General features: G+C 48.4%; 1 protein-coding gene across 4 annotated transcripts; it reads right to left on the reverse strand.

Moving 5' to 3' along the window:
* Positions 1–2024: 2024 nt before the first annotated feature.
* ogdhb (oxoglutarate dehydrogenase b) lies at positions 2025–13685 on the reverse strand. Of its 4 annotated transcripts, XM_061799452.1 has the most exons (23): positions 13550–13685; positions 12154–12400; positions 11101–11247; positions 10903–10996; positions 8581–8696; positions 8354–8508; positions 8119–8265; positions 7966–8056; positions 7712–7891; positions 7492–7620; positions 7224–7403; positions 7001–7153; positions 6631–6733; positions 6024–6152; positions 5299–5449; positions 5083–5210; positions 4782–4960; positions 4429–4500; positions 4227–4352; positions 3972–4044; positions 3346–3509; positions 3111–3265; positions 2025–2714 (listed from the first exon to the last, which is right to left on the reverse strand). In XM_061799452.1, the coding sequence occupies exons 2-23, from the start codon at positions 12331–12333 to the stop codon at positions 2591–2593; spliced, it is 2976 nt and encodes a 991-aa protein (XP_061655436.1). In that variant the 5' UTR covers positions 12334–12400; positions 13550–13685; the 3' UTR covers positions 2025–2590. The 4 variants fall into 4 exon arrangements, with proteins under 4 accessions (XP_061655436.1, XP_061655437.1, XP_061655438.1 ...); XM_061799453.1 differs by lacking the exons at positions 11101–11247; positions 12154–12400; positions 13550–13685 and having other exon boundaries at positions 10907–10996; XM_061799454.1 differs by lacking the exons at positions 10903–10996; positions 11101–11247; positions 12154–12400; positions 13550–13685 and adding an exon at positions 8829–8945.
* Between the last annotated feature and the right edge of the window lie 201 nt (positions 13686–13886).

The raw sequence follows: 13886 nt of genomic DNA on the forward strand, positions 1-13886 counted from the left end.
GTGTGTGCGTGCTGGATGTCTAGTCTTTACAAGTGTATGTTTAGTCACTAAAAGTGTGTGCGGTGCGTGTTCGTGTTGTAGTCCATACGTGTGTGTCTTCTTGTGGTTGTGTGCGTGTCATGTGTTTTTGTAGTCCTTACAAGTAAGTGTGGGTCTTGTAGTGGTGTGCGTGTCTTTTTGAAGGTGTGTGCGTTGTTGTCCTGACAAATGTGCACGTGTTGTAGAGGTGCTTGTGTTCCACTCGTGTGTTTGTGTTGTAGTCCAAGTGTGTCTTGTGTTTGTGTGAGTATTACTTACAAGTGTCTTGATGGAGAGGTGAGTGTGTGTCTGTGTTGTAGTCCTACAAGTGTGTGTGTGTGTTGTAGTCCTTGCAAGGGTGTTTTTGCAGAAGTGTGTGTGTCCAATGTCGCAACCCATTGGTGTTTTTCAGAGCTGGGTTGCCGTGGAAACAGGTGCAGAGATTTCCCATTTCTTCATTTTCCTCTCCACACTATCATAGCGGCCCCTCCCCCCTTACGACCTGCCGCATAGTGGCGACCTACTGCAGTCATTACACAATGTCACTTACAACACTGTGGCGGGGGGCACAGGGAGAGTTAGGGGGAGGGGTGTCGCCATGTTCGCCTGAACCTCCAGCAGGGGAAAAGGAGGAAGAAGGTGGAACATTTGGGGATGAGTTTTCGATATTTGTCACATCCAAGCGCACACACGACATCTGCGCACACGCCTGAAGCAGCTGGTTGCCATGGCGACCACCGCACACGCCCGCTTCCTGGTCTTGTGTGTGTGTGTGTGTGTGTGTGTGCGTGCATTCCACCGGGGAGGGAGCAACGTTTTGGCAAGCGCCGGAACATTCCAGGGAAATGGCTGCTGCTCATGACCTAGAATAACACACAACATGACTGACAGCAGGGGCGGGGGTAGAGGGTTTGGGGGGGGCGACCAAGGGATGGGGGAGGGGAGTAAAGGAGCCACAGAATGGGAGAAGGAAAGGTTACAAGGGGGCCAGGGAAGGGAGTAAGGAAGCAAGAGGGATGATGTGCTGAGTGAACGCAAAAACAATGACCTCTAATGACCTCTGATGACATCAACAAGTGTGTGCGTGTAGTCTAACCTTAAAAGTTTAATTTTAAAACGTAATGCACAGTAGTACTGTACTATCGAATGAGTTTGAATGATATTTTTGTAGTTTTGTTCTCGGCTACGAAGCATTTATTATAGCGCCCCAAAAGTAACAGCATACAATCAAAATCCCACAATATGGTGAATTATGCGCAATATGAATATGAAATTTTGCAATAGGTGAATATGGTGAGGGAACAAACACTATGTTGCAAATCAAATTTTCCCCATTGAAATGAAGCGAAATGCCATTAATCCCAATTCTCACTGTGTATAATATATAATATCACTATGTACACAAACATACTGAAAGAGAATGGGAAGAAATAAACTACTTTTATAAAGTGTAATTTGGCCAAAACAGTGTTGCTGTGTGCCTTTAAGAGGCGCGGCCAAGGGAGTGACGGCAGGACCTGGAGGCATTCGGATAGGCCGTTCACCACACGGGCGCTTCCATGCTCCTTGCGAGTGTTTTCATTTTGTATTTGAACGCTTGGCGCGTTCAGTAAACGGCTGAAAGCGCTTGGGCAGCTGTGGCTCTCCTTGCCCGCGTGCCAGGGCATCACACGACCGTAATTGCAGTCCAGGTGGTACCCCTCCTCTCACGCAAAGTAGAAAACGGATGGACGGATGATGTGAGTAGCAGCTGCCCGTTCTGGTCTTCCGAAGGCCTCAGTGGTCGCTAACTTCTTGCCTTGGTGTCTTGTTTGTGTTCCTGCCGCTTGCTGACCTGATGAGCCTCGACTTGCTGTTTGCTGCCCTCTTGTGCGTAATACACAAACTACAGCGGTCCAACTTGGAACCGTCCTTCGAGGGTGGCACCGGTCCGAGCTGACTTTGGGCGCGTGTTGGGTACTAGCTAGCTAGCATCACGTGCCGCATGACTGACTCCACATGTGACATTTATCAAGAACAATTCACTTTAATTGGTGGTGTCAAGAGTAAAAGATGAAAAATAAATAGTTGACATTCTGTTGTCTTCACATCAAAAGTCAAAACATTTTGTCTTTGCTATCGTATGACAAAATGTCCGTCCCGCGAGGTAATATGTGACATGTTGCTTAACTCTTCACATCATCAAAGGTTAAAATAACCATAAAATCCCTGAGAAATGTCCCTTACTATATAAACCAATATTTTGATATGGTCTCTGATTGTCACGTATTACGAGTGTGCGTCTGGAACGTATCCCGCACAATAAATGGGCGTTCACTGCATTTCTTATACTGCTACATACTGATAAATATTAGTAGTTACTGCTCGTTTTTGGTCATAAGGTAAAATTGCAATACAATAAAAAGTTCAATTTTTACATCCAAATCAAATCTCCTTCAAATGTTCTCACGAGGTCTCGAGTGTGCGATCGTGTACATGAACACGTTTGCGTTTAACACGTTTGTGTGCTTCCAGCGATGATACGAGGGCGCGACGAAGGACCGCGTGAGTGCTTCAAAGTCCTCGGAGGAGGTCAGTGGTGGTTTCCTGGGAAGGCGTTGAGGTCAAAGGTGGTGTTGAGGAGGCGCTCCAGCTCCATCAGGTGAGTTTGTTTGTTTCCCGTCGCCGGGGCGGCCGCGGGACCGCGGCCGGCGTACCTGAAAGAACGCACCAGACTCGAAGTTACGGTCGTTGAGTTAAGGGCTGGTGGCTGAGGGTCGGGGTTCAGCTCATAGTTAGGGCTGGAATTCAGGGTTACGAGTTGGTGGTCAGGCTACTCTATGCGTAAAAGTTACAGGTTAGGGTCAAGGATTAGGATTACAGTTAGGGATTGGGATTCACGGTGGGGGATTTGGGGTTAGTAGTTTGTGGTAAGGTTAGGGATTCAGGGTTAGGGTTTGGGTTAGTAGTTCATTGTTAGGGGTAAGGGTTGGGGTTTTAGGTTTTGTGCTAGTAGTTATTGGTTACTGGTTAGGTGTTTGGGTTAAAAGTAAGGGTTAGGATGTGGAAAAGGATTCGGGTTAAGCGTTCAGGTCAAAGGTTCGCTCGCTCACCAAACAGGCCGCGCATGGCCAACGGTGGTCTGGAGGCGGGGCTTGATGTAGTCGTAGTACCCTTGATTCTTGTGCTCTTCCTGACACCAGACCACGTCCGCCTGGGCGTAGCGCTCAATCTCGGTCCGCGCCAGGTCAGACGGGAACGGCGACAGCTGCTCCCGTTAGACACACGTTAGAAGGCCGCCGTGCGTATGATGGACGAGCTGACGCGGTAGATCAAGTGCGGATGTACCTGCTCCACGCGGACCAGCGCCACCGCTGCGTCCAGGTCTCGCTTCTTCCGCTCACGGTGCAAGTCGTAGTAAATCTTTCCAGTGCAGAACACGACTCGCTTCACAACGGTGGGCTGTGCGGATGCCGGACCCTCGTCCGGGATCACACGGCTGAAGTGCGTTCCTGTCGGAGGAGAAGAGAGGAACGACTGCGTTGCGAATCGTTCACTCATTCCCAACTCCCTAATCACTATTTCGAGATTGCTACGGTTTATCGTGGACTAAATAGTTCAGTCAAATGAAAACGCGCCGTAACTCACGAACTTGTCGAGTGCTGAAAATCAAACAAAACCCCAGAAACGAAAACATTTTGGACGCAATGCATCACAGCATATATTTGATCATCGAGTGAGCGACGTTGTTCACGACGTTTGACGATTGTGAGATACATTGAGGACACTAAAGGGGATACCCAAATTTCTGCTTTGATGATCCATAACTTTTATTATTACTTTTAACTCATACTCACTACACATTGGAGCATCATAAAAAAACGGCAAACTCACTATGTAGTGTACTATATAGTGGAAAGGGAATGATTTTGAACACGGCACACGAGAAGAAGAATTCTTCCACTTCTGCTCACCTGGCAGCATGAGGTCAAAACTGGACCGAGCCTCCGGGTGGCGCAGCAGCGACTTGGGAGTGAACACGATCAGCTGTCGTGAGGGAAGAAGAACAGGTTAGGGGTTTAAGGATCAGGGTCAGGGGAAGGGGTTTAGGGTTGCTGTTTGACTTCAAGGGTTCAGGTTTAGGGGTTAGGGGGTACTATTTAGGTTGGAAGGCAAAGTGAGGTCACGCTGACATACTGCAGTCACCGTGTGGGTGCACAGACACTGACCGGCTTCCTGAAGGGCAGCAGCATTTGCCGGCGGAGAACATGGAAATAGTTGGCGGGAGTGGAGCAGTTGACTACCGCCCAGTTGCAGTCGTACAGCTGCCGAACGGCAAAGTCGTCGTGCTGCTTCTGAGAAGTCCAGCGAGATGAAGGTTGACGCGCTGTGAAGCCAGCGAGGCCACACGCACAAAAAACACAAACTCACCGGAAACACATCTGGGTCGTCGTTGCACATCTGGAGAAATCTTTCAGGGCGGGCCGACGAGTGCTCGGGACCCTGAGGACCGGCATCACGTCACGTCACATCACATCGTTTGCAGTCAAACAGAAGCATTTGCCAATACAGTGAACCCACATTTAGCGCGGGAGATGCGTTCCAGATCCAACCAAAAGATAAAAAAGATTGTTTTTTTCTTTAACCCACAAGGCACAAGGTGGTACTTCAGTGAAGGCGCGCTACTCTAAATTCAGACTTGAGCGTATACTGTAACAAGCCATGAAAACCGCTTCAAAATCTGAGCCGTAGCTGGGGCACGAACTATGAACGTCGGAACGTACCATTCCCTCCATGCCGTGGGGGAGCAGCAGCACGATGCCGTTCTGTCTGACCCACTTGGCCTGACCTGAGCTGATGAACTGGTCGATGACGCACTGAGCCGTGTTGTGGAAGTCTCCGAACTGGGCCTCCCACAGAACCAGCGCGTTGGGGCTGGCCATGGCAAAGCCTAATTCGAAACCTGACCGCACGCACGAGAAGGAGAACAAGGATACGGTCTACGAGATTTTTGTCGTTTGTGATTCGCTTTCGGCATAAGGCTCGGGGTTCGGGTGTGTGCGGGAATCTTTGTGCGCTACTCACCCAGGACTCCGTATTCCGACAGCGAGCTGTTGCAGACGGTGTATGTGGCTTGGTCTCTCGAGATGTGGTTCATGGGGATGCAAATCTTCTTGTCCACGTTTTGGTCGTGAAGGACGTGATGTCGATGGCTGAGATGCCAATGAACCAAACGAACAAGTGAGACGGTGACCGCGGGAAGGCTTTTGAGATTCTGCCCTTTCTTGTGGGTGCATTGACCTGAAGGTTCCCCTCTCCACATCCTGACCACTGAGACGAACGTGGACGCCTTGTTTGAGCAGAGAGCCCAAGGCCATGTACTCGCCCAGCGACCAGTCGCACACACGCTGCTTCACCATGTCTGCTCGGACCTTTAGGATGCGACTCAGACCTGAAACACCACAAAACTCAAAATTAAAACATGACCAGATATAAACCTGAAACGCAACAAGACCGAAACCTAAAACATGACAAGACTCTAACCTGAAACATGACAAGACTCAAAACTAAAATTCGACGACTCAAACTTGAAACACATCTGGACTCAAACCTGAACTATAACAAGACTCAAAGCTGACACATGAAAAGACTCAAATGTCAAACTCTACCATTAAAACTTGCAAAACGTCATGACATAAACCCTTTCGAGACTCAAACTTGAAACAGCACAAAACTTATACCTGAAACACGACAAGACTCAACTTCAAGCATGACAAGACTACAACCTGAAACACGGAGAGATTTAAACCAGAATCAGAACAAGACGCACACCTAAAAGAGAACTTTTACTCAAACTTGAAACATGTCAATACTTAAACCAGAAACATGACCAGACTCAAACCTAAAACACACCGAAACTCAAAACCTGAAACACAACAAGATTCGACCCTGAAACTGAAAGGAGTCCAACTTGAAACATGATCAGAATAAAAAGCGGTGTAGACCGTACAAAGGGAAGCAAGAACCTGAGTGGATGGTGAAGTCTTCCACGGGGACGGAGGCGGCCACCTTCCCAATATGGCCGAGTTCGTCCTCGCTGAGGCCGGTGGACCGACAGCTCATAGATTTGGGACGCCCGTCGGCAGTGAAGAAATCTGGCGAGACATTGCGCATCACCTTGAACCCTGTCCGCTCTGTACTGGCCATTTGTGTCCACCTCACTTCCTGTTTTTGGGAGCATTTGAGCTGCAATGCAAATGTAATGAAACTTCCCGAGGGCGGTGGGGATTGAGTCATTTCCAACTGCAGCTGTTGAAATATATCAATAATGTCCTGTCCAAAGCCGGTTGTGCCCTTTGGCTCGACGGTGGCCACTTTTGGACACACAATTGAAACCCATGAAAACGACATTTTTCAATTTCTTATTCGCTAGATTGAATCATACAAGTTGGGAAAAATGGGTTTCATTTTAGCATCGTCTATCAATTTCAATATCAATCGCAAAAAAACGTCAAAGAAAAATGTATACATCTGTTCATGGCCAAAACGTGTCAAATCCAACAAATAAATAAAACAATAACAACAGTCATGTCCTGGATTTTGTCTGTGTTGTGACTTGAGTGTTCGTCTGACCAGGCCAGGGCGAGTCCAGCCAGTGTTTGATGTGCAGGATCTTCTCATCTTTGGAGCGAGCGTAAGCTTTCTCGCACATGTTGTCGTACTTGGCCACTTCCTCCTGAGATGGACACAGAACGCTTCCTCTGCGTTATCCGTTTCATTGAGAAGACAATCAAGTGAAAGACAATACGGAGACCGGTTCGGAGATTGTGCGCCTCCACGTATGACTCGCTGAACCCAAGTGATGACTTGACTCGACGTGCTTGATTTTTGCCATCGTAACTTGGCACCTGCTTGAAACTTGAAGGTGAAGACTGGCACATACGCAAGGAAACGCGACTCAAGACTGGAACCTGAAACATTTACATAGGAGTCAGATGCTCACCTCGTACTCCTGCTCGGTGACCACTCCCTCGCCGATGAGCTTCTGCGCAAACTTGTGCAGGACACTCTGCTGCCTCTTGATCTGCTTGTACATCAGCGGCTGCGTGAACATGGGCTCGTCCATCTCGTTGTGGCCGTTGCGCCTGTAGCACACCTGAACACACGCTTCCATTTTGAAATCCATTTTGGAGACGAGAACATTCCTGAGCTTTCAGCTCCCCTACCAGGTCCACGACCACATCTTTGTGGAAAGTGCTCCTCCATTCGGCGGCCGCTTTGCACACGTACGTGACGGCCTCGGGGTCGTCGGCGTTGACGTGGAAGATGGGGGCGTTGACCACCCGAGCGACGTCCGTGGGATACGCAGACGAGCGAGCCATCCTGGGATCTGTGGTGAAGCCGATCTGCACCGCGACATGCTGATCAGCTAAATGCTCCCTGAGGCTCTGAAATAAATGTGAAAATGTTGCCGGTTAGGCGGGAATCGGGTACCTGGTTGTTGACCACCACGTGCACGGTGCCGTGCGTGGTGTACGACGGCAGGTCCGACAGGTGGAACGTCTCGTATACGATCCCCTGACCCGCGAACGCAGCGTCGCCATGAATAAGGATGGACATCACCTAGGGGAAATTTGTTTCTTTTTAAATCAACGCAAAGCAATCACGCCTGACCAGACGGCGGTGATCACGCAAAGGACGACACCCGCAGTACCTTTTTTCCCTCCGTGTCTCCGCTGTAGAACTGCTCGGCTTTGGTCTTACCCTGGACGACTGGGTCCACCGCCTCCAAGTGGGACGGGTTGGCCACGAGCGACAATGTGACCGACTTGTCACTGATTCGGTTTTTCCTCTTGTGGAACATTCCCAGGTGGTACTTGACGTCACCAGAACCCTGAGAGCACAAGATCAATGTGAGTTTGCCGACAGCGTTCACGAGGACACGCTGACGTCGCCTTGGTCCAAGACCTCATCCGCTGACTCCAGTTTGGGATCAAACTGGCAGAAGATCTGTTCCAGTTCCTTGCGGATGACGTTGGCAAGAACGTTGAGCCTCCCTCTGGATGAAAAAACAAGCGTCAAACACAACACGGAGAACTGATGAAGAACTTCTTTCAGAACCTGTGCGGCATTCCCATGACAACGCTCTCCACGCCACTCGCGCTCGACTTGTCAATGATGGTCTTGAGGGCCGGGATGAGCGACTCGCATCCTTCCAAGCCGAAACGTTTCTCCGACGACCACTTCCTCTGGAGGAAGTCTTCAAACCTGTTATGAGATGCAGAGGCTGCATCTCACGCCACTGCGTGGAGCTCTCGCTGTGACTGCGACCATCTCGTCATTCTCATTGACGTACCTGGTGGATTGGATCATCCTGGCCAGCACGATCCGCTTTTCTTCGGCGCTAAACTGCAGGATTCCCGGGCTCTCGAACTTCTGTCGGATCCACTGGCACTGCTGCGCATCGTTAATGAACATGAACTCCACGCCGATGTGCTGGCAGTACGCCTCCTACACACCAGGAGGGTTTGAAGGTCAGTACCCTGGCGTTACAGTGACGGAATTTTGGGCTCGTGTTTCCACCTCAAGGCGGCGAATGATCTCCCTGAGCGTCAAAGCGTCCTGGTTTCCGCCGATGAAAGTGGTTTTGGGAAGGCGGAACATCTTGTCTAAGTCGGAATGATCCAGACCGTAAGAACCTGTTGGCAGGGAGCAGGGTCAATACAATGAAGATGCCATCAATTTCAAGTATAGATCACAGGGGACCAAGCCCATCAGTCCAAGTAGGGAAGCTCAGAATTCTCCAAGCACCTCCTCTACCTCCACCATACCGAGGTGTTCCCTGGCCAGCCAGCGTGTTCTAGGGTCTCCTTCTGGTTCAACATGACCAAAAGATCAGATCAGGGAAGCTCTACTCCGAGTCCGGCCCGGATGACCAAGCTCCTCATCTCTAAGTGGGTCAGCCCAGACACCCTAAGAAGGAAACTCATCTTGCATTTGTGATCTATAACATACATTGACCGGTACATTCTTCTCACTAGTGAACAGGAGCCCCGGATACTTCAACTCCTCCACCAGAAGCAGGACTGTTGTGCCCGCAACCCCCAATTGTCAGACTTTCTGGACCATGGCCTCAGATTTACAGGTGCAGCACCTCTACTGCACGTCTGTCCCTCTCAAATTTTGCCTATTTAAATCCACGATCTTGTTCTTTCGGTTACTACCAAAAGCTTGTGCATTGGTGAGGGAGCAAACGTAGATCAACTAGTCCATCTTTCCCATACTCGTGAACTAGATTCCTGGATTCTTCAACTCCCCAACGGGAGGCAGGACTCCCAAACACAACCCACCGCTTTCCGACTTTGTGGACCATGGCCTCAGATTAGGAACTTCTGAGGGCAGGAGAAGTGAAGTAGGGTCAAAATATTAGGAACAGTATGAAGCAGTGACACTTCCGTTCGTCTGTCTTCTTGCCGGAGGCCGACTTGCGTTTATCACAACGTTGCGTGCGCCCCTTAGATAAGACACTTGTACTACCAGCAGAAAGGGAGGAGGCGGGGTTAGTACAATTTGGCAGAGGCAACTCGTGTTATTTAAAACGTCGTTAGACTTTAACCTCCGCTCCGCATATACCGCCCCACCGCACCCTCCCCCGTCTTCACACGAGCAATGCAATCGCATTGTATCCGAGGAAACGCTGAGAAGCAACCTTTGAACCTGATGCTGACTCTGCATCATGGACTAACACACAAACACATACACAGTCACACATAACATGAAAATCTATGACTGAATCATAACAAAGATTAATGAAACTGTACAGCAAGGATGGGACTAAGTCATGCACGTGCAGTCTTAAACTTAACCACAAGTCCCAAGTTTCTGTGGGAAAAATCAAGAGTGCCCCACGAAAGCAAGTTGAGTCACGCCGGTCATTGCGGCTTTTCAAATGTAAACGGGCAAGAATTGTACATTCATTTTGTTCAAGTCTACGCCATGTGGAGTCTTTCCTACACGCAAGTCCTAAAATTGTTGATTTAGTCTGACTGAAGTCACGTGACATGCGGTACAGACCACAGTCAGGTGGCTAGCACGCTAATGCTAAAAAATATGACAACCCTTTCACACGTTTTAAAACTGGCAGAGAATATCAATTGTCAACGCCAACAAGGACACCATGGGAACGTTCCCTGCTAATCGCTTTATTGTGTTGTTATTGTTAGCAGAGCAAAGGGGGGCCCCGCCTGTAGTTGTACTATGCGCTTTGTTTCTATGGGGACACACAAACGCAAACTTTGCACACACACTGGGACAGATGAGGAGGTTACACATACAAAAATGTATTATCACTTCACAACAAATGAGCTTAACTCACTAGCTTCCAGCTAATATTGGCTGCTTGCTGCGACGGCCCACGGGATAATGCTGACTGACTGCAAGCAGGCAATGATTAGCGACATGAGCTAGCTAGTAGGAAAGCTAACAACTGATTAATGTTGTACTGTAATGGAGCAGGTAATAGCTGATATCATGTTTTCATTTCATTAGTAGGCGTCGCAACGTTTGGTTAGCAGGCTAGCGCCCGATAAAGAGGAATCGGGTGGAGGACGTAGATAACAACACAATGTACAGGAGCACAAAGAAAAGTGGAACAATACAAAGAAAAAGTGTTTTTCAAAATGTAATTGCATTCAATTAAATAAAGAAGCTATGAGAAATGATGGATACAAATAAAATAAAACAATATAAAACAGAACATAAAATGAAACAAAATATGAAAAGTATTTAAAATAAATAAATAAATGGAAATCAATTTACTAATTTACATTCAAGTAAACCTGACCGAGAAGCGGTACAGTCTAAAATTTTTGAGAATGCTGTCAAATGAAACGTAAGATCCCCCACCAACTTTGTGGGAGCCGATGCTACACGGGGCATCGTCCAGGTCCACGCAGCTGATTTCCAGAGGGTCCAACTTGGCGATGTGATGCCCTCGCACCTGCAACAACAACAAGGTCACTTTCTCATCGCTAAGTCACTCAAAGCTGTCTACGAATCCTGCCGTCAAACGTTGCTACGATTAGTCAGACGCAGCGTAGCTACCTGGTAGTTGCGTATGAGTGTGTGGACGGCCAGATGATCTCCCAGCAACTTCTCCACGTCGGGCGCCGCGCTGTGCTGAAGCGTCCCCCGCAGAGACGCCGGGCTTCGCTGCGCGGCGTGAGCGCTACGGAAAACGACATCCCACGACTGCACGCACACAAAACACAGACAGCCTTGGATATATTTTTAGCAAATGTTATTTATTCACTGATCGTTGTGTCGACAAGTGTGACACGGGTCCCAAAAACCCAAACCGTTTTTTTGCACGCTCACATTTGCACCGAAGGACAATTTTGAGTCTTCATTGACGCGAACGCTGTTTTCCGCATTTCTGTTTGTCCGTCTCAGATGAGCAAATAACTATCTCATTCAGAACCGTTTCTTTGGAAACCCTGTAAAGTCAATTCATGTTTGAGACTATGGCAGAATGGCACATGACCAGAGAGAGCCAATCACAAGCGTCGGCTTTACAAGGAGGAAGCCATATGAAAACAAATCTCAGCTTTTGTGGCTATTTTTCAAATGTAACTCAAATTATATTCATGGGAATTTCCAAAAGCAACTGTAATTTAATTACACATTTTCAATGTAGGCGGCATGGTGAGCGACCGGTTAGAGCATCTGCCTCACAGTTCTGAGGACCGGGGTTCAATCCCCGGCCCTGCCTGTGTGGAGTTTGCATGTTCTCCCCGTGCTTGCGTGGCTTTTCTCCGGGCACACTCCGCTTTCCTCCCACATCCCAAAAACATGCGTGAATTGGAGACTCTAAATTGCCCATAGGTGTGAATGTGAGTGCGAATGGTTGTTTGTTGTATGTGCCCTGCGATTGGCTGGCAACCAGTTGAGGGTGTACCCCGCCTCCTGCTGGGATGGGCTCCAGCACGCCCGCGACCCGCGTGGGGAGAAGCGGCTCAGAAAATGGATGGATGGATTTTCAATGTAATTACATATTTTGTAAAATATTGATATTTTTTCTATGATTGCGATATGAACGTGGTGTCATCAAGAGGTCGCCACCAGGCAGCAAATTGACTGCAGAAGACGTTTGCGTACCTTGTGTACGCTGGTGGGCTCCCGCAGCCACGCCAGGTACATCTCCTCCACGTAGTTGCCGTTGGCGCCGTTCACAAACGTTTCCGCCGACGACGACTTTGTCCCTCGGCGACCGGACGTAGACGGGGGCGCCGTCAGGGCTCGCAGCCGGGCCGCCGCCGAGGTCATCAGGCGATGCATCCTGGCTCCTCCGCGCTCGGATTACAAATCAGGCGTCGACCGGCGAGCGCTCGCAGAGCTCCCGACGCTGTGTGCGACAAACGTGTCATCGTGACGCGGTGCAAGCAAAACACATTTTGGACCGTTCGCTCAGAAAGCTCCGATTTCAGATTGTCCCTGAAGGCAACACCTGACTCCATTAGCGAGATCTATTATAGGGTCAAACTGTGCCACAAGGCACAGATTTTTTTAAGTACAGTACGTTGACTTCCGAGTGGCCCAAACTTACGAGTTTCTCAAGTGAGAAGATGACGCTTGGTCGATTTTTTGCTTTGTGTCAAATTTTGGATGAAGATAAAAAAAGAAATGAAGCAATGGAGATACTATGATACCCTGGCACGTGGGCAAGGAGAGCCACCGTCGCCGATGCAGCTTCAGCCCATTATTGAATGGGGCAAAAATACTAAATGACAACACTGGCAAGAGCATGCTCATGCTTGCCGACCAACACATTCATGTACTACAATACCTGTACATTTCTGCTTCATTACGATTTATCGAAGCAGTTTTTCTTTGTTTTATGACGTTCTGATGCTCCGTTGTTCTTCACTATATGTGTATTCAATAGGGATGTTCCATACCCTTTTTTTCAGATATCAGTACGAACATTCGCTCTTTCCTACTCACCAAGTACTGATACCACTTGTACTTTTGATACAGAAAATTTCAAATCAACACAATGACAGATAATTGTGAACAAAGACCTTTTCTTTCTTTCTGAAGCACGTGACAATTTGTGAACTTTGTCCGTTTTGTTTTTGTTTTTGCCTAAAGTATCAGCGGCTGGTATCGGCAACATTCACGGGTACCCTGTACCTTGAAAGAAGACCGGTATCGCCCGATACCGATACCTGGTATCGGTGCTCGCCCAACCCGAGGGAATATAAAAATCAATTACGTGGGAACACAAACAAACTTTTTAAATGTTTTCAAGTCACCCAAGCTGCTACTAAAACATTCATTTAACATTGCAGGCGCGCGCGCACACACACACAATGCATCGAAACACAAAGAAAGTCCTTAAATGTGCTTTAAAACCGTTCAAAAGTGAGCGGTTCGATCAAAGGAGCCGACATGCACGCGCACACGCACACAAATGCGCTCTCTTAACATTGTAGCAACAAGCTAACTCGTGCGGAAGGGAAAAACATGAATGAAAAGACGTTCCTTTTCTTACCTGTGCGTGTGTTTGTGTGAGTCCTGCACGTCACGTCCCGCGTGTGCATTCGCGTGCGCGCTCCACGCAAGGGCTGTGCGCGTCCCCCGGCTCCAGGGCTGTGACGTCACATGGAGCGACGTACACGACTTTCACAAAAGTGTGACACCCCAGTTGAAAACAAATTGTATTGATCTACTTCATATCATTATCGTCCTAGCCTAGTTTTATCTTCACAAATGTCATTTTGCTAAGGTCATTTTCTGTTTTACGTCAATATCTGCTGCTAAAAATTAGGAAACTCTCAAAACTTTGAGATTATGTTTTGTTACAATTTTTTATTCTATTTTTGTTTCTG

Source organism: Phyllopteryx taeniolatus, chromosome 15, assembly GCF_024500385.1.
Source record: "Phyllopteryx taeniolatus isolate TA_2022b chromosome 15, UOR_Ptae_1.2, whole genome shotgun sequence".
Classification (NCBI taxonomy): Eukaryota; Metazoa; Chordata; class Actinopteri; order Syngnathiformes; family Syngnathidae; genus Phyllopteryx; species Phyllopteryx taeniolatus.

What these genes read in the sequence shown, in the direction of transcription:
- ogdhb (XM_061799452.1), bottom strand. Translation starts at nt 12,333, where the DNA reads ATGCATCGCCTGATGACCTCGGCGGCGGCCCGGCTGCGAGCCCTGACG. An exon ending in AGACTTCACCATCCACTCAG is followed by an intron (nt 5,450 to 6,023) that starts GTTCTTGCTTCC and finishes GTGGTGTTTCAG; the next exon opens with GTCTGAGTCGCATCCTAAAG. An exon ending in CGCTGGTCCGCGTGGAGCAG is followed by an intron (nt 3,266 to 3,345) that starts GTACATCCGCAC and finishes TAACGGGAGCAG; the next exon opens with CTGTCGCCGTTCCCGTCTGA.